We start from the raw sequence: 19,241 nt of genomic DNA on the forward strand, positions 1-19,241 counted from the left end.
CCCCAATCACCCAGATAAAAAAAAGATGACTCCACAAAGTCTCATCTTCCACTAAAAGGAAAGTGTGTCTGTAAATAGTGACCCCCAGTAAGGAATTTGCCACAGGGCAGCACAGCAGCCCTGTCACTCACAGGACTCAGCACTCCCTACCCCCTAAAAAGGCCCACAACTTCCTGAGTGCAGCTTTTTATGCACCTACAGGTGCCCCTCTCTTGACTGCACCCACTTATTCACAGCTGTGTGATTGACAGACTGATTAGGATTTCTATTGGGCTGGGTGCAGCTCTTTAAAAGGGGCAGTTCACAGGCTGGGCCACTGCATTCCTAAGGGATTGAGCTTTTACATATGGAAAAGACAAAACAACCCAAGAATGCTTTATAGTAGAGCTGCGAGAGGGCTGCTACCTTTATATTTAGGGGAGACAAGAATCTCCTGACTTCCACCTCCAGCGCCTGCTGATCACACCTGCACATTCTTGGGGAAAAGAGCCTGCAAGCACCACTTTATCGAGCGGGGAATGGGAAATAAATTTTGCCTCCCTCAGTATAGCTGCAGAAGCCTAGAAACCCTCGCTAAGGCTATGCCTAGATTATAGGGCTTTACTGACAGATGTTTTGCTGGAAGACCTCTTGCGACAAAACTGCTGTTGACAGATCATGGCCCAACTGCCAAGCAGCTCGCAAGAACACTCCACTCTGCCGACAGCGAGCGGCTGGATTACCCGGCTGCTTTATTGGCAAAAAAAAAAACCTGCCAATTGGATGCACAGCGGACAGCGCTGCCCAGTGTCCCGGACGCCCTGTCTGGAGACAAAGGCCCCTCAGAATGTCCAGACCAACTTTCTGTCACCAGCTCTCCATTGACAGAGGTGTTATTCCTCATGGTGGGTGGGTGGTACAGCAGTCAACAAAAGTGCTGCAGTCTGTTGACAGAGGCCTGATCTACACAGAATCACTGTTGATCCCAGATACATAATTCTAGCCACAGCGTTTGTGTAGCTAGTATCGGGATCAACTTTCATCCATGGCATAGAGTGGGGCTTGTGCCGATATCTCTTACTTCACACAACAGTGTGGAGTAGCAGGGTCGATGGCCAAGACCAGAGCACTGTATCTTCACATACAGAGCAAAATCGATCCCAGGAGAAGCGATTGCGGTGCACCAACCCGCATCCCCTGGAAAGCATAGATTATACCCTTACCGGTGACAGAACGCCTTGGGAATCTGGATGGCCCATGGGTTTTGGTTGGAAAAGCTAATGTAGACACAGCCTAACAAGTAGAAGGGTTTTTCCTATCACTGCAACAAGCCAACAGGTTTTGTTTGCCTAGCAGCCCTACAAGAGGAAATTTCCTCTCTGGTTTGCTAAACGGACTGAAGCCTCTGGAAAGGACAGTCAATGCCATGATTACAGTTGTGTTAACTTCACAGTGACCATTAGCTTTTTTTAGTAGCCATGGCTTTCTGCAGACCTTCTATTCACCCGCAGGCAGACCTCTCTGCACTAGGTCTGTTACCCCCTTTCACAATATCAGTGAAGGATAGTGTCCCAAGCTAAAGCGCACACTGCAAACATCTAGCTGTTCCTAACTTAGGGCATTTTCCTTTTTTTTGCTCTCTGACCCCAATATTTTGTCTTTTCCCCTTAATTCTAAGCTTGAGTTTGAAACTCGCTGGTATGGATCAAGGCTAAAAGGACTTGCTTTGAAACCACACTTTACTATTTAAAATGTCAGCGCTACTCTATGTTCACCTTTAAAAATGCCTCTTTTGAGCTTTGTCTTCAGCTCATAATTTCCTTTGTTGTCTTGACTTGCAGGGGCTCATTTTACCCCAAGTGCACTGTCTGATAAGGATGCTACATGACTGCTTTTTTTTTTTTTTTTTTTTTTTTTTAAACGTGTTGTAAAGATACACACGAACACGGCTACCTCTGTGTCTGAGGTAGGAAAAAATCTCCATCTTCCTCTCAGGGCCCAGGCCAGTTAATACTGAATTGTAAGTCCCCCATTAAAAAAAAAAGCAAGTCTCAAAATCTCAATGACCCTGTTTTCCTTCCGCCCTCCCAAACTTGCCTCTGTGAAATGATCTTGGGAAGGCTTTAAAGGCAAAACTCTATAAAAAGAAATGAGAGGAAAATTGACTGTTAGACCCTATGGGCTTAAGGGAAATGTGTGGCCTCATGGTTAGCACAGCTGAACTAGTCTGAGGCTGTGTCTACACTATGAGATAAATTCAACATTTACTAACTTTAGATTTTTAACCTTGTTCTTATGAATTCGAATTCAAGGGTCTACAACCCTTCTGGAAATTCAAGCCACTGTTTCTCCTTGTTGAGTTTCCACATCCCCATTGCCTTACCAAGTTTGACTGCATGAGCAATGCACTGTGGGTACCTCTCCAGAGTGCCTTAGCCCTGGTTGCTTGCTACTGATGCAGTACGATGGCTACTGATATGGTGCGACGCGACGGCAATGGGTAAAAAAATTTTTTTCATCATGGGACACTTCTGGAGGCTAATACGTTTGATTTAAAAACATGGTGCTTCCACACTGGTCTTTATTAGAGATTTTAAATTCAAACGTGACACTACACCCACCTGGTTCTGACAATATTATATTAGTGCTCCCTAAATTGAGCTAATGGGATTTACAGTGAAGACAGTCACTTGGTATAATTGAACTAACTGCCTTAAATTCGAATTTATCGCATAGTGTAGATGCAGCCTAAGAACTCTGGTGTCTAGTACGACGTTTTATCCTGCCTCTGTAAATCACTGAACCGTCTGTGCCTATCTCCACAGCCATACTGTTCATTTCATGGTTCCTGCCTCTCTAACGTTCTCCTGAGGCTCTGTCCAGTGCTCGATCTATCAAGCCATGTTCCCTCCCATAGCACATGCTTTGAGCCTTTGAAAAATCTCCCCACAAGTGATTCTGAGTGGAAACAATCAGTGTGATGTGGTGGAGGACAATACTGGTCTTATTCATAGCAGCTGGAATGCTAGGAGGAGGATCTGATATTTTCTTTTTGGCAGCCCTTTGCACTCAGTTTGCTAGGTTGCAAGCCAGCTGTTCATTTTCTTACCTTTCCTGAGCTATATACATGTGAAGACTTTCATGCTTCAAGACTTCTGCTGAAGTGAGCTTCCCCACCTCACCTTTGCTACAGATAGGCTTGTTCTACTGCGTTTTAAATCTATTTTTTCATGCTACCTCTATAACAATAGCAGCATCCCTGCATCCAATCAGTTTGGATTACCACTGGCATTGGTTGTGAATCACTTATATAATAAGGGTGCACATGGCCCTTTAATGAACCTAAGTATGTAGGCGCAGGTAATTGGGAACGCATGACATATTATCTCTTCCTGTAATTCTGTTCTTAGAAACGTGTTCCCGAATCCCTAAGAAATTGCTGTTGGTGCATAAAGGCTGATGGGTTGGCTGAAAACAACAACGGTCAGAATCACAGTACTTGGATTTATTAATTCAGTAAATCAGTACTCAAGGGAAGATAGCTGTCAAAAGACTCCATGTTGATCATGTTATTCCTTGATTTGTAATAATCATCGTTATCTCCAGAGTCCAAAGCACTGCAGGGCCAAACAACTGTCTCTGTGGATGGAAGTGAAATTAAAGGTTTGACAAAGGCATGAAAAGGAGAACTCTGAACATGAAACCTGAATAAATGGCCAGATATGGGACAATGCCTTCGTCGTTTCCATGATGATGTCAACACAATCGTGGGCGGTGAGAATCCAGAGAGCTGTCACACCAAGTCTGAGCTGAGCTGGGCAAGTTGCAGCAGTTGAGGTGAACGGGCTGAGGCGGGGAGAAACCCTGTCCCGAGTTCCCTGGCCCTCAGGAAAAGAGCACCCAATTTTACAGTCTGCAGCAGGCACATGTTCTGCCCGTGCACCGGACGGGGTCATGACAGGACTCAGGCCCTGCTTCATCCCTCTCAGCTAGACAGTGTCCCTGGTTGTGCTGGTGGCCCCCCAAAGATTGTGATGATGGCTGTCCTTTATGGAAGTCGTGCAGTGGGATGTGATGTCCTCCTCTCCCTACCCCAGGGTCAGGCAATCATTTTTGATGGGGGGGGGGGGGGGGGCGTGACTCCAAAAATTTGAAAAGTGGGCAAAGACTGCACTCTTCCCTGACATTAATGGAGGATGTGTGGGGTCACTGGGAGCAGTGGGTTGGGGTGCAGGGTCCAGGAGTGTGTATGGGTGCAGGAGAGGATTTTGACCAAGAGGAGGGGCATAGGAGGGGGCATTGGGAGAGGCTTCTGAGCTGGTGTGGGGGTCGCAGGTGTTCAGGTTGTGGCTTATGGCAGAGGATTGGGGTGTAGGGTCTGGGAGTGGGTACAGGGGCAGGAGTGGGGCTGTAGAAGATTTGGATTGTGACCTGGGGCAGAGTGCAGGAGAGGGAGCAGAGGATTGTGGGGAGGAAGGGAGGCGCTGTTATGCCAGGTGCAGGCTACAGCCCAGGAGGTGGTTCCTGGCCAGCAGCCCAGCTGAACCCTCAGTCTGGCTTCCTGCTTTCTGCACTCCTGCATGCCACTCAAAGCAGCCAACTACACGCTGGGGGGGGGCGGGGGGCGGCAGGGCAGGGAGAGACCACACTGCCAATGGTGGGGACAGCATGTGTCGCAAGACCCACCAAGGCAGTTCCCATTGGCTGGTTTCTGGCCAATGGGAACTGTGACTTTGTGCTAGGGGCAGAGGAAGCTCCTGAAGTCCTCTCCCTGCTAGGGCTTGCAGCATGCAGACCAAATGGCCCCTGCAGACAGCATGTGGGGACATGGCAGGCAGAAAGCCTGCGTGAGGCTCCGCTGGGCTCCAGACTGGTGGCAGTGGGCCAGATCGAGTGGTTTGTCAAGCTGGATCTGGCTTGTGGGCCGCATTCCGCCTGCCCCTGCGCTACCCCCACTCTAGCCACGGACAGCATTTGATCTACAGCACACACCTTGTTCTCTTGTTACTTAATGAGGCATTATTCTTATCACTAGCCATAAAGGCTTTTGACATGAAAGTTCATTTTACCCAGGCATTAACTTCTTGGTCTAACTTCACCCCGGTGTAACTGCTGTGCAGTGAATGGTGCTGCAATTGGAGATGATTCAGCCCCATGGCTATGGCTACACTGTGGTTGCTATTTCGGGATATGTTTGTATCCCAAACTAGCAACCCTGTGGCTAAATGTTTCGACAGAAGTATTCCAGTTCCAATATCCCTTGTCATCTGAGGGGTAGCAGACCCTTTGAAATAGCCACTTATTTCAGTATTCAGTGCTATGTGGATGGCAGCAAGGTCAAAATAAATTAACTCAAAATAATATACACAATTTGCATTGCGCAAATTGAATAAGTTATTTCAAGTTATGGCTACAGCTATGTGTTTAGGGGCTATATACTATGGCATAATCCCCCAATGAGTCAGGTGCTCTTATTTCCCATTGCCCCCAGATGGAGTTGACGCTGCTCAGCACCTTGTAGGATTGTTACTAGGTTGTTCACAAGAGTTAATTTGCTTTAATAGTTAGTAATGGCTGAAAACCACAATGGCAACAAATAAAGCAGTTAATGTAGGCATCAGCGTGCTGTTTAATTCACAGATGATTTCACCACTCTCCTCCTGTTACCAAGCGAGATTTCCAAGCAACAGCAAAACAGGGCAAAGTCATTACTTGACTTTTTAAATCTGGGAACTGAACACCAGATCATTAAGCCTGGCATCCAGCAGCCATAAAACAACATTCAAGCATTGGGAGCTATTCTTAGCAGTTGATGACTACAACGTGACTAGATTGTGACAGTTCAAATGGGGGACACACATGCACAGAGGGACATAAGTGGCCCCTAGACCTTGTACTTTGACCTCAGTTGGAATGGAGTCAGGCCAATGCTGAGCATTTCTGAACCCAGAGCAGGCCCTGACTGCTGCCCTGGGCAGTTTCTAAGCCACCTACTCCCTGTGCTGAGAACTCTTCAGCAAGACACAGGGGATTACACCCAGGCAGGTGGAAATCAAGGATATCATTATAAGTGCTGGGAGGGGCCCCCAAAACATCAGCTTGGTACTGGTGCATGCAGACATCTTACACACAAATTTCTGCTCTCATCTATACAAGGGAGCTTGGAGGCCGACCTACATTGCCTGGAAATTCCCCCATGCTGGTACAATCCTCTGCTCCCTAAACAGGGACAGAGTCGGGCCTAAATGGTGCAAGACCCACTTGTGTCAGTGAATTCAGCCATTCTTCCTGCTGTATGGCTACATGCCACTGCAGGGGGTGCCCTGGTGCTAGAAAAATCAGATGATTCACAGAAGCAATAAGTGCCAGTTAGGTTTAATGTTTGTATCATTAAGGCATTTCATTTTACTGTCTAGAACATGAAGCCTTGAAAAACCACAGCTAACGACAAACTATGAGCATTAGTGCTGGCCTGTGGCGACTTGCGTATGTGTAGAAATTAAGTGAAGGGAGGGAAATGAGTTAAACGGGAAGAGGCAGCCTGGTGTTTGAGTGGTATGCTATGCTTCGGATGTTGAGTTGAACTTCTTTGTGCCTTTAAATCAGTATCTTCTGCAGTACGATCACATGTTCAACTGGTTCACGATAATGTCCACGGCTTCCGCAAGGTTGTCCACGTACCCATCAGCCTTCACTTCTGGGTGATGCTCATCACAAGGCCTGCAGAGGAGAGAACAGGGTGATGCTGGTAAAAGTGGTAGCAGATATTCCATGAACAGGCACATAAAAGTGAATTAGGGTTTCCCACAATTACATGAAGAGAAGGGCATCTGTTTCATGTTTGTTCCAGTGCAATTATCCATTAGTCTGGGAAGCACTCCTATGAAACCTCTCTAACGTTGCTTCTGGTACACAGCAGGTCTAGGAAATTTATTGGATGACACTTGTCTATCATCAGAACTACAGTAGAATCTATTCAATCATGTCTTGAATAATGCTTAACTGTAATAACATGAAGGATGCTTCACAACTCTACACACAGATAATGGTACAGCCAGGCCATCTAAATGTCATATCTAATGTAGAGATGAGAGAAATTTTTCAACCAGAACATTTTTGTGTTAAATTCACCAACTTGTTTTTATTGAATAAACCCTAAAAAAAAACCCAAACCCTTCTGACATTTTTGAAACAAAACATTTGGATTTTTTTCTATTCTAAATGATGTTTTATTTCCATATTTCCTCTAATTTTACTTTTTTAAAAATGAAAATATGGAACAAAAGCTTAAAAATAAAAAGAAACATTCAGCTTGTCCCAAACAGCTTTTTTTTTTTTAATTGATTCACTGAATGCTTTGGGGAAAAAACGGTTTTCAGGTTGGCCTGAAGCAGTTTACATTTTTTGATTTGTCAGAATTGCCAGCAAACTGAAAAATCCATTCTTCACACAGCTTTAGGTGGAGGGCACCCGTAAGCTTTAAAGTGTGAGCTGGTATTCCTTCTCAAACGCTTCCAACAGGGGAGCTATTAGTTTTCTACAGCGTCCTTCCGTTATGGCACATAAATAAGTCAATCTCATCCTCGTTTACTTCTGAATATATTTTACTGTTGTTACTAGAATTATTTGTATTACTGTAAGTCCTACAGGCCCCAAGCTAATGGAGGTCACACTGTGCTAGACATGGTATAAACACAGGGGGAGATAGTACATGTCCTGAAGAACTTACGCTCTAAACTGACAAAGGAAGGAGGGAAAATCCTAAGGCACAGAGAGGTGTTATCACTCCCCCGTGGTCACACAATTCTTTCTCTGAGGAGAAATGCCACGCTGGCCCCAGCTTCTTTCTCCTTATTGTGGCTGAGAGGCAGATCTTTCCGTATGCTTCTCCTGTCATCTGCATTAGCTCCACTCCCTCTCTGCTCCTAATTAATTTCATGAAATGCTCTTCAAATCCCATGTGAAAGCCTCATCTCTCTTCTCTGGCTGAAGATCATAGAATTATAAGGTTGGAAGAGAACTCAGGAGGTCATCGAGTCCAACCCCCTGCTGAAAGCAGGACCAATCCAAACTAAATCATCCCACCCAGGGCTTTGTCAAAATGACACCAAGTCCTCACTCTAATAAAAAAATCACAAGAACACTTAGCTCTTATATAGAGAGTTTTCAATCTGCAGCTCTTCGAGATTTAATAAAGGAGGTCAGCATCATCCTCCCATTTTACAGAGAGGGAAAAAGAATCCCTGGGAGGCAAAGTGACTTGCCCAAGGTCAGTCACTAGGTCAGTGGCAGAGCCAGGGACAAATCTAACTTATCCTAAGTTCTGTGAGTTTTCCCAAGCTAGATCATTTTCCCTGATATTTGTCCTTCCTATTTTTTCTCTCTTTCCCGTCTTCTCTACGGAGTTTAGCAGAGTTTATATGTTAGAGCCTACGTATCTTCCATGAATATGCATGGACAGATGATTTGGTTGGGGAACATTCTGTGATACTATAGCAGGCCTGTGATTTTATAAAGTTTTATGAGTATTTCAGTCTACTATCATGGAAAAAAAGAATAGCTGGAAAAATTACTACTGGAGTAGCCATGTTAGTCTGTATCTGCAAAAACAATGAGAAGTCCTGTGCATGCAACTGACAAAGTGGGTCTTTGCCCACAAAAGCTTACACTCCAAAAAAAACTGGTTAGTCTTCAAGGTGTCACAGGACTTGTTGTTTTTTGGAAAAATGAATGGGCTCTACGTAGTGTCAGTTAGTGGGGGACTAAGGGTTTAACTGGAGGGACATTATGCCCATTGACCTGAGCTGTGAAACAAAAAATACATGGACTTTATTCTTAATGGCTTTTCTCCGAGAGCCTTGAAAACCACGAGAGCCCAGCTGTCCAGATCCCTTCTCTTTCAGTTCCCTATTTCCTTGTGTAAAGGACAAGATTTGATTTAGTGAGGGTCACTGTCTCAACAGGGGAAGATGACATTTCCCACCGGATGCCTTGTAGTGATGGAGATTATTATTTACGATTTGCAGAGTTTGGTGAGTGTTTGTCAGTATAAGTACCAAAGTTTTTTTTCAGTTTTTGAACTGACCCAGTGGGGCCTTTATCTTGCTTTGCATTTTTCAGAAGCTCTCAGAGTTTCTGAGCACATGAATTCCCTACAAAGGAGCTGGGAATAGCCTTTTTCCGTGGCCTATGCTGGCTGCGATTTCATTTGCTGGAAGGTTACAAAGACCAAGATGCAGCTAAGGGAAAAAATATGACTTTGGTAGTTGGTATTCTTTGTGAGAGCTGCACAAGAAAGGAAATGGCCACAAGAAGCAGATTATACTTTGGTGCCAACTATAACAGAAATATTTGGTGTAAAATATAGAAGATTAGTGCATGACTCAATACAGTCTCCTAGTTCTGCTTCGTTACAGTATCATGGTGCAAAAGTAATAGAGATGATGGAGATGACAACTTCATTTATACGTTTTCCCTCACCCAGATAAGCATTCAGGCCACACAAGGTACAACAGCTTATATAATGCAATAAAACAAGGAAAAATCCAAAAAATATAAAACAAGTAAAAATGCAATGAAGACTTCAGTTCTGTTCTGCTAGCCTTACTCACCCACTGACTTCAATGGGAGCTTTGCCCAAGGAAAGATAGGTCTATCTTTATTTCACTCACACAAAGCAAGTATATGCCACTTTGCTCACTGGAATTCAAACTGCACAGAATGTTCATTTGCATCCTGAATAAATATCCAGAACATTAAAAAAGAGCCTTCTCTCCATTTTATACACTAAAATATGTTCCTTTGCACTCTTCCACAGAAAAACACACCAGTAGGTAAGAATTGTTCAAAAAAAGAAAAGCTTTTGCAGGAATTTTCAAGTAAACTGAATTCCCTGAGCTGCAAAATAAACAAACGAATAATCACTGTGAACTAACACTCCACTGACCTGTCTGTAATTTAAGGTGCTGTACATTGAATAATCAAGGTAATGATGTATGTTGCAGGAGGGCAAGCTAGGATTACTGCTTGTATAGTAATGGCAGATATGCTATTATTTGAGGTTACCCAATTTACAGATGTCCCTGGTATCCAAATACACTGTAGTACCACCAAAGAAGGTGGAAAATCAGTCCATACTGAAGAATTTTCAAGACGAGGCTGAGAGCCTCAGCCAGCTAAAGTTACCTAGGATAAGTCTCATACTGTTCGCAATGCGAGACAACCGTTAACGAAGAGTTACACTTGAAATGCACTACGAACATAATGTTATGCTGTTTGTTGGGAAAGGGATGAAATAGACTAGCAAGACTAAAATTATTGAATCTCTTTAGAAACACTGTACAAATCAGTTCTGAATTAAATTACTGCTAAGTCATTATGTTGGACAATCACGTATTATTTTATAAAAGCTAATTATATTCAGCACACAAAAGAATGTGCGGGTTATTAAGCAGTTTGTTCAAGATGCAATTGTGTTTCTGACCCAAGCAGCAAGTGAGTGAGAAGGTCAGACTGTTTTACTTAGTCAGTTTAGCTCTCAGATGACAGGATTTGCTTTCAGCACTCTCTTCCCCGGTAATATATTTATTTGTGACCACCTATCTAAGCATCATGTGGCCATATTACACAGACAAACAGATTATCAGAATAAGAGCTGCACAGCCAGGGACCCTCCACTACACAGTGGGATTTCTCATGTGCTGATTTCCTTGAAGAAAACCTTTTAGTGGTGGAAAAATTAACAAGAGGTATGATTCAATATCAGGTGCCTGTCAGCACCTATGATGGACTCTCACAGCAATGTCTAGAAAAGGTGTGAGCAAGAATATTGTCCTCAGGAACACCACAATCCCCCCCGGACAGCTCTGCTAATGTACCCCCATGCAAATGTGCAGCAACCGTCCAATCTCACTCAGCCTGCTCACTCATGTTCTGTTCTGAAGACAAAGAGCTGACAGGACACTGATTATCTATTTGTTACCCACTCTGACTACGAGTTCATTGGCTTTCTGAACAATGCCAGCTCTGGTCAGAAGAGACGTCTGCAATATGTTACTTGCACTTTACACAGTAAATCACAGACAGATGGAGACATAACCCCTATTTAGGAGAAACTCCCACTGAATCAATGGGACATAAGCAGGTACTTGCTGTTAAGAATGTGCTTATGTGCCTTGCGGTGTTTGTACAGCACCTATCGCAATAAGGCACTGGCCCATGACTAGGGTGCCAAGGTGCTATGATAATAGAAATAAATAATACTCTCTGTAGGTCAGAGGCTATCTTGTGCTCCGTTTTGGCACAATAGAGTTCAAGTCTGTGACTAGGACTCCTCAATGCAAGTAATAAATAATAGCCAATAGCAATAACAGCAAGAACAGGTTTAGAGGGTTTATTTAATTTCGGCTGGTTTTACGGTGTGGGATTTTGCTTGTACTTTTGAAGATACTGCATGGTGACCTTTATTACCGGAGGGGAAACTTAATAAATACAATAGATAATTTATATTTTTACTATTGCACCATGACTCCCTAGCAAAGCAGAATGAGGAGCAACCAGTCCAGCTCCATCCCTTTCTGCTAACTGTCAAATGGGAAATTTTTATGGCTGTTGACAAGACTGCACAAGAGTCTGCATGTGGCCATTTTCTCCAGCTTGCAGGCTGCTTTGTAGATCTTAAAACCCAATTGCACCGTAATAGCTTTTCCCTTGTTTAATATTGGCCATTGTAGCTTTCTGTCTCATTGGAATCACCCGCACAGAGGAGCGCCTAACAAAATTCATTCATTACAGGGAACACTGGTTGTCATTCCTGACTATCAGATTACTAACCACTATGTTCTTCAAGGGACTCGTTTTCCTTATTTTAAAACAGTCAACAGCCTGTGTGTGTCAGCTGTGTGCTTTTGAGCCTTTTTACATCTCTCAGGCTAAATGGATCAATCTAGATCAATACTTGGAAGTGAGGTAGCTAGAGAACACTACAGTGCTTCAGAAAATAGTGGTGATGATTTGAACAACTCTTCAAACTGCATCCACCGACATGGCCTGGCATGGTCCTTGGTGACCTCTTTCAGATGAAACTAAAGTCCTGGTCACCTGTGATCACTGAAGTTCACTTGGCAACTGTACAGGAGGAAGTCATGCTGTCTGGCGTGACTCACAGCTGTGAATGCCTAGCTCAGGGCAGACTGTCAGAAAACAAGGGCGGACACCCCGAACTGGTCGCATGCTCTATGATTAAATTTCACCAAGCTAGTGACAATGTGAACTCCTGGGTCAGAGAGTTCCCTTAGACTCCCTGGTCTATCTTGCCACACAGAACAACTGAACTTTGAGATACAGTGCCACTTACACCTCAAATCACACCACATCCTGTTTCTCCCAGTCCCAAGAGAGCAGCTGCTAACCACAGATGAACTGGAACTCCAGATTTTACACTAAAGACAATGCTGTAATGCAGTGCAGCCAATTCAAAAACAAACAATCTAAAGATTTGTTAGCTAAGAAAAAGAATGAGAGTTTGAGGTTGAAGCAGGTAAAAAAATATACCTACAAGTGGGTCACAGGCTATCATTGGAAATGGTGGAGAAACGTAGTAATATGCCAGTTTCCTAAAAGTCTCTCAGTGCGGCCCACAACAAGGCTGAGAATCTCTGTCTAAACCCCAACAGTCCTGAGATAAAGGATCTTCTGTGGAATCCATAAAGCTGATAGTGTCTCTGCCCTTTGGTAGGAGTGAGGAATGTTCTTTGAGTCTCTGACCTCAGGTCATTCATCACCATAAGGGCCATTTGTTTTGGAATTAGCAACTTTTCTGATAAATTCCTTCATTAACATTTCCCAAGGCTTCACTGATAGCTGATGAGTTAATTTGTGACAGGTGTATTTACTATGTAAATATTCACGATTACTTTATGACAGCAACAGATGAGTGAAAATAATGCATGTAACATCCCATTAGTTTTTATGAAGTTTAAACACCCAAACCACTAATCCCTTTGCTTTATACTAATACACGAGTAATTAACCTGAACACTCTCTAGCATGACCTGGTCTTTCAGCATCACAGTGATCACCTGTGATCATTACAGATCACTTGGTAAATTTCATAGAAGTAAGAACATTAATCTTAGGATCATAGCCACGTTCCAACATAGGCAATAATATTCGGACTCACTAAAATTCTCCTGGTATCATCAGATAGATGGCAGCGTATCTTTACCTGTTCTGTAGTGCTGTGCTGTGTGCCCTTTTAAAAAGCTGTGCTGCACCCCAGATGATGGTGCATAGCTGTGGTGGATGACGTGACCCTGATATTAGCTGCACATTAGTACGTAATGACGAGAACTATATAAATATAAGTCATTATACCTTTACGAGGCTTTTTGGAGGGCTGGATAAAGGACTGTTCATATGCAATGACCACTTTCTGTGCAACTGCTTTCACCATTTGCAACATTATTCTTGTTCGCTACAATGTTACAATCTGCTGGTTCGTACCTTTGTGTGAGGGGTTCCTAGTGTTTGTCCGGTTTTGGGGGATGTCATACCCTAACCACAAAACAGTCATAAGGAACCAAGTCTTACAATGTTTGTTAACCGGTATGTTTTCACTCGATCATATAAGCACTTTGAGAAATTGATAACCAAACCCCTGTGTAACAAGTTAGTTACTTCAAACTGAATACAATGAAATCATGCAACTTTGCAATAGAGAAACTAAGATGCTGTTTGGAATGTCTTTTAAAGTGCTTTGTATTATTTTTCAACAAATATTCAGAGAACAAAATGGGAACAGCTGAAGCACTAGGTGGATAAAATGTAAAATGTTTAACACATGAGAGTATAAACCAGGAGAGTTAACATGGATTGCCATGGTCACAGGGATGAAAATAGCCAGATTATTTAGCTCACCCTGAACTAGACCAGCTGAAACTCGATTTCAGAGAATAGGAGCAGATGGTAACCAACTAAACACATGATTGATATGATGGATTAAAATTAGCTTTTAGCACAGTCCCCTAAAAATAGGGCGTGAAGGAAAACAGCATGCAGGGCCAAAGAAAGGTGCAGATGTCAATTTGAACAAGACAAATGATCTTGCATTCCATAGTACAATGCTGAAGTCATTTGGCAAACCTAATCTGTAACAATACGTCTCTCTGTTGTTGACTGTTTCTGCGATGCGGCATCCTGTAAGAGTGAGCTAAACATCATTCCACACAACCTCCTTGTGTTTGTACAGGGGGATCTCTGTGTCACAGCCCAGTTCCCACTTACTTGCTAATTAAAAAGGATACACTCCCCCACATAAAATTAAATTAAAAAGTCTAAAACCATTACTCTGGCAACGTGTTCTTCAGGGACTCTTACTGAACCTGCAAACACCATCAGACAGAGTTTAACAGGATTTTCTTTATTGGCAATGTAAACAGATACTGTTAACCTTTGCTAGTCTCCTTAGACAGAGGCAATAATTTTACTGCGTGCTACAAGAGAAACTCTTTTTAGTCCAACAAGGGTAATTTAATTAGTTCAACACTGCAAATCCAAATAAATCACTGTGTTTGACAGCACGTCAATGCATAGTTAGTAAATGCCTGCACAGTATGTTTCCATGACATTACAGTTTGAGGTGAACCAGAACCAAAACCACAGAGCTGGGCACTCAGCTATGAAGAGGTTTGGGTCGGACTCTAAGCTTTGTAGCCCACTATTATCTCTACAAAACTCCAAATCTAAGCACCTCCATGCTCCGGGAAGCTGCATTTCCACACCTGTGCCTGATCAAACTCCAAGTTTGGACTGATATATAGAACTCCCTTTGAAGACAGGAAGGATCATCTGGTGGCTAAAACACCAGACTAGGACTCACAAGAGCTGGATTCAATGCCTGACTCTGCCCCAAAATTCCCATGTGACCTTTGGTGAGTCAGTGAATCTCACAGTGCCTCAGTTTGTCATTCTTCTCCTGTGTTGTTGAGCCCAGTTGTAAGCTTGTTGGGGCAGGACGCTGTCTGTTACTATATGATTGCATGTTGCCTACAACAATGGGAGTTCTCAACTTTAGCTCTAAGCTCTACCATAACACAAGTAATACAGTAAACTCTTTTATATCTGGCATTCTAGTACTGGAACTCTCAAATAACTGGCATTTTAGTACATTTTAGTCACATTTTTCATAAGTACAGCATAGTGAAAGTAAATACAAATAAATGCAGCAAATACAGGATAAGTTTGCAGTGTACAATACTGCTGTTGTTGGCAAATAAAGGTCTCTGCATAAATTTTTGTTTGTTTCTTAATATCTAATCTTGCTTTTCTTTAGTGTTATGCATTGCTAGGTATACCTCTATTATCCAGAATATTTGAATATCCGGCAACCTCCTGGTCCTGGGGCCACTGGATATGACAGAATTTACTGTCATCAAGAAAAAGTTTGGATCTGTCTCTAATTATTATATGTGTTCTTTTCTTTTCCGATATTACTTAGACAAGGCTTTTAAATCAAAGATTATGAAACCCTTCCACAAAAAGGACCTGACAATCAGGACTATCATGACACCCTCTACTGATATGGTATTGACAAATACCTCACTGCTGCATCCTCTGTTTCTGATAAATGCTTTTAAGTGCATTCAAAAAACAAAACAAAAAAAAACCCCTCTGCACAAAGTTATCTGTGTCACTGATATCTACCAACCTCCATCTTGCTTCTCTTACCACCCAGAACAGCACACATAGCTTAATTTTGTTTAATTGCTTCTAATTTACATGCAACAATCCATAAACAAGTTAAATTAACACCCAGATTGTTTGATAACATCTAGGGGAAATGTGTGGCTTTGCCACTTAATTGTTCCATGTTATGTGACAAAGCTACAGTTTTAACAGAAAAGAAAAACAGAGTAGGTAGAGTGCTTCTCCAGGAAACAAACCATCAGAAGGCAGAAAAACACACAGACTGGAGGGTTAGGTAAGTATTTTCCATGTAAATAAAAATGGGACAAATGTTAGTAACTAGTTACCTAGATCTCTGCTTTCCTGTCTTGTTGGAAGGCATCTCTGGAGGTGTTTAAATTCACTTTTTAAACATAGGCATGGTGAACAAGTTAAATTGTAGCATGATTATCATTTATTTATTTGCTTTATAGTCAGTTGGTTCCATCATGGTGCTAAAGAGGGTGTCTTCATATAGAAAACTCTAGAGATAATATTTGATTAAAAACCATGAGGTCAGTGCTGGTAGGCCTAAAATTAGAACTGAGTGGGTGTGTTTCAGTGTCCAAACACAGGTGTCCACTTCACACCTTCTTTGACTTTAGCCCTGTGGGCAGAAAGAGTGCTGAGGTAAACTGAAATCCTCCACTCTGAACTTCAGAGAGCAAGATTATATTTCAGTGTTCGCCTATTCACCAGGATGCAGCAGAGTGATGAGACATGGATATATCCACTTGTGATGGTGAACAAACCCAGAGCCTTACTCCTGGTTGGCAGGCAGCCCAGCAGCAATGCTACAATGAGATCAGTATTGCTCCTTTGTTTTCTCTCCAGATGGGGAAAGAGGGTAGACAGACAGGTTTGGGATTGGTGGACATAATAGAGGACACAAGGAAATTAAAAGCAGTTTAGGCAATTGCTAAGACTAAAATCAGTGGGGAGAGAATCCTGCTCATGTTCCAACAACATGAAATTTAAGACTTGCATTACTGAAAGATCTTTGAGTACCATTTAGATGTTTGGGAGACAGGCCAAGTCCCATTAGCACCTGGGAAGTGCAGGTATTTCACAGCAGTCTGATGTACACAAAAAAAGAGCTAACATGCCTAAGTCACTGCACAGTGTACTGTAACTCCGTGGTGCCATGTTACAATGCATGGCTTCCTCATGCCCTGCCCACTGCATATTAGGACCCCCTTCTGCCACAGGATTATCCACTGTCCCCATTTAGCAGCTGTTCTCCTACCCTCTCTGCTTCCTACTACATCTGAGAGCCACTTCATCTTCCCATGCTCGTGCCTCTCTAACACCGAAAAGAGGCAGCCTGATTTTTCTATCTAGTGCGCAAAATGAGGGGGAAAGGAAGCTGACAGCTATGAAAGCAAAAGGAATCCATCAGAGGTTTCTCTGACAATGCAGAATAACCTGACAGAGGACAGGCTGTGGTGGCCCCTCCCCATTTCTATTCACAGACTGCTTCTAGCACAAGCCTACCCTTCAAAGGGAGTGCATTTGAAGTGCAGCACTTTCATTCAGGAATAAGGTGAATGCACAAAGAGGGAGAGGTGATGGTGATAATGGCCTCCATGGTTTGGAAAGCTATAAATAGCAAGGAGCCAAAGAAAGTGTTTGTGAGCAGGAGAGGAGGAAAATCACAAAGATCTTTTTAGGAATAAAAGAGGTAGGCAGAGCACAGTGCAAGTTAAATCAGAAAACTCCTATCAGTGGAGACTGTTTCAGAAAGCCTCCTAAGGGATGTAAAAAACACAAGACAATGGCCATTAGCAAGAAGGTTTGCAACGTGACTCAGGAAAGGACAGATTCTTTCCAGTTGTTAGAGCAGGATACCTGGAAGTGAGAACTCAGGTTCCATTCTGCTTTTACTAATGAATCTCTGACTTCTGAGAAGTAACTTTGGGATTCAGTTTACTTCCCTCCCCCATGAAACAGGTATCACAAAAACCTTACCAATCTTCCAATGGGTGTTGTAAGGCTTAAGTAAACATAATAAAATGACAGTGATGATGCCTTAAGCACGTATAGAGGGGTTTTTTTCGGTCTTGAAAGTACTTTATACACTTTAATTAATTAACCTGCCCTGATAAGTTGCTTTGGGTGGTCGTAGAATTATGGGAGATATTTAAGAAAAGGTTGGATAAATATTTAACAGGGATGATATAGATAGTGCTTCGTCCGGCTGTTAGAGTACTGGACTTGATGAGCTCTTGAGGTCCCCTCCAGTTCTATAGTAACAGAGAGGAAGCTGTGCTAGTCTATACATTATCAAAGCAAAAAGCAGTCAAGTAGCACTTTAAAGACTAGCAAAATAGTTTATTAGGTGAGCTTTCATGGGACAGACCCACTTCTTCAGCCCATAGCCAGACCAGAACAGACTCAATATTTAAGACACACAGAATCAAAAACAGTAAGCAAGGTGAGCAAATCAGAAAAAGATAATCAAGGTGAGCAAATCAGAGAGTGGAGGGGTGGAGGGGAAGGTCAAGAATTAGATTGAGCCAAGTATGCAGACGAGCCCCTATAGTGACTCAGAAAGTTCCCATCACGATTTAAACCATGTGTTAATGTGCCGAATTTGAATATAAAAGTCAGCTCGGCTGCTTCTCTTTCCAGAACGGTGCGATAATTCCTCTTCAATAACACACATACTGAGGAGGAATTATCGCACCGTTCTGGAAAGAGAAGCAGCCGAGTTGGCTTTTATATTCAAATTCGGCACATTAACACATGGTTTAAATCGTGATGGGAACCTTCTGAGTCACTATAGGGGCTCGTCTGCATACTTGGCTCAATCTAATTCTTGACCTTCCCCTCCACCACTCCACTCTCTGATTTGCTCACCTTGGTTATCTTTTTCTGATTTGCCCTCCTTGCTTACTGTTTTTGATTCTGTGTGTCTTAAATATTGAGTCTGTTCTGGTCTGGCTATGGGTTGAAGAAGTGGGTCTGTCCCACGAAAGCTCACCTAATAAACTATTTTGCTAGTCTTTAAAGCGCTACTTGACTGCTTTTTGTTCCTCCAGTTCTAGTATTCTATGATTCTATGACAACAATCTTGAAAGGCAGTAAATGGGTATCACTAGACAGAAAGATGAAATGACTTGCTCAGAACCAGAGAGACAGTGAGTGTCTCAGATATGGGATAAATTCCAGGTAATTAATGTTCGTAAAGTTGATGAAAAGAACGGCGTATGTTCAAAATGCTATGGATACTACAACAGATCTCTTGTCTCTTTGATTCCAGTAAAATTCACCAGTGGGTGTTCTCTTCCATTTCTAAAATAGAGCCAGTGTGTCTTTTATGAAGAATAAGGTGAGTGAAACAAAAAGAAAGCAGTCAGGCAAAATAAATCTAATTCGAAATCCTATGAATTTTCTTACACAACTTCCTGCTCCCATCTTCACATTTTCAGTGAACATATTTCTGATGCTCCAAACCAACTGAGTTGCTGTATTCCTAGCTGGCAGTGGGAACTCAGACAGAGAGATCACGAAACAAAACACTGAAAAGCTGCATCTGA

General features: G+C 42.7%; 1 protein-coding gene across 1 annotated transcript in view; it reads right to left on the reverse strand.

The window, feature by feature from the left end:
- Positions 1-6,336: 6,336 nt before the first annotated feature.
- The window catches only part of LHPP (phospholysine phosphohistidine inorganic pyrophosphate phosphatase), a 194,506-nt gene continuing 181,601 nt past the window's right edge, over positions 6,337-19,241 (reverse strand). The window contains exon 7 of the mRNA XM_074999686.1: positions 6,337-6,699. Within this exon, the coding sequence (XP_074855787.1) occupies positions 6,603-6,699 (97 nt within the window). The 3' untranslated portion in view covers positions 6,337-6,602. The remainder of the gene's footprint in view (positions 6,700-19,241) is intronic.

The sequence above is a fragment of the Carettochelys insculpta genome, chromosome 7 (assembly GCF_033958435.1).
Source record: "Carettochelys insculpta isolate YL-2023 chromosome 7, ASM3395843v1, whole genome shotgun sequence".
Lineage (NCBI taxonomy): Eukaryota > Metazoa > Chordata > Testudines > Carettochelyidae > Carettochelys > Carettochelys insculpta.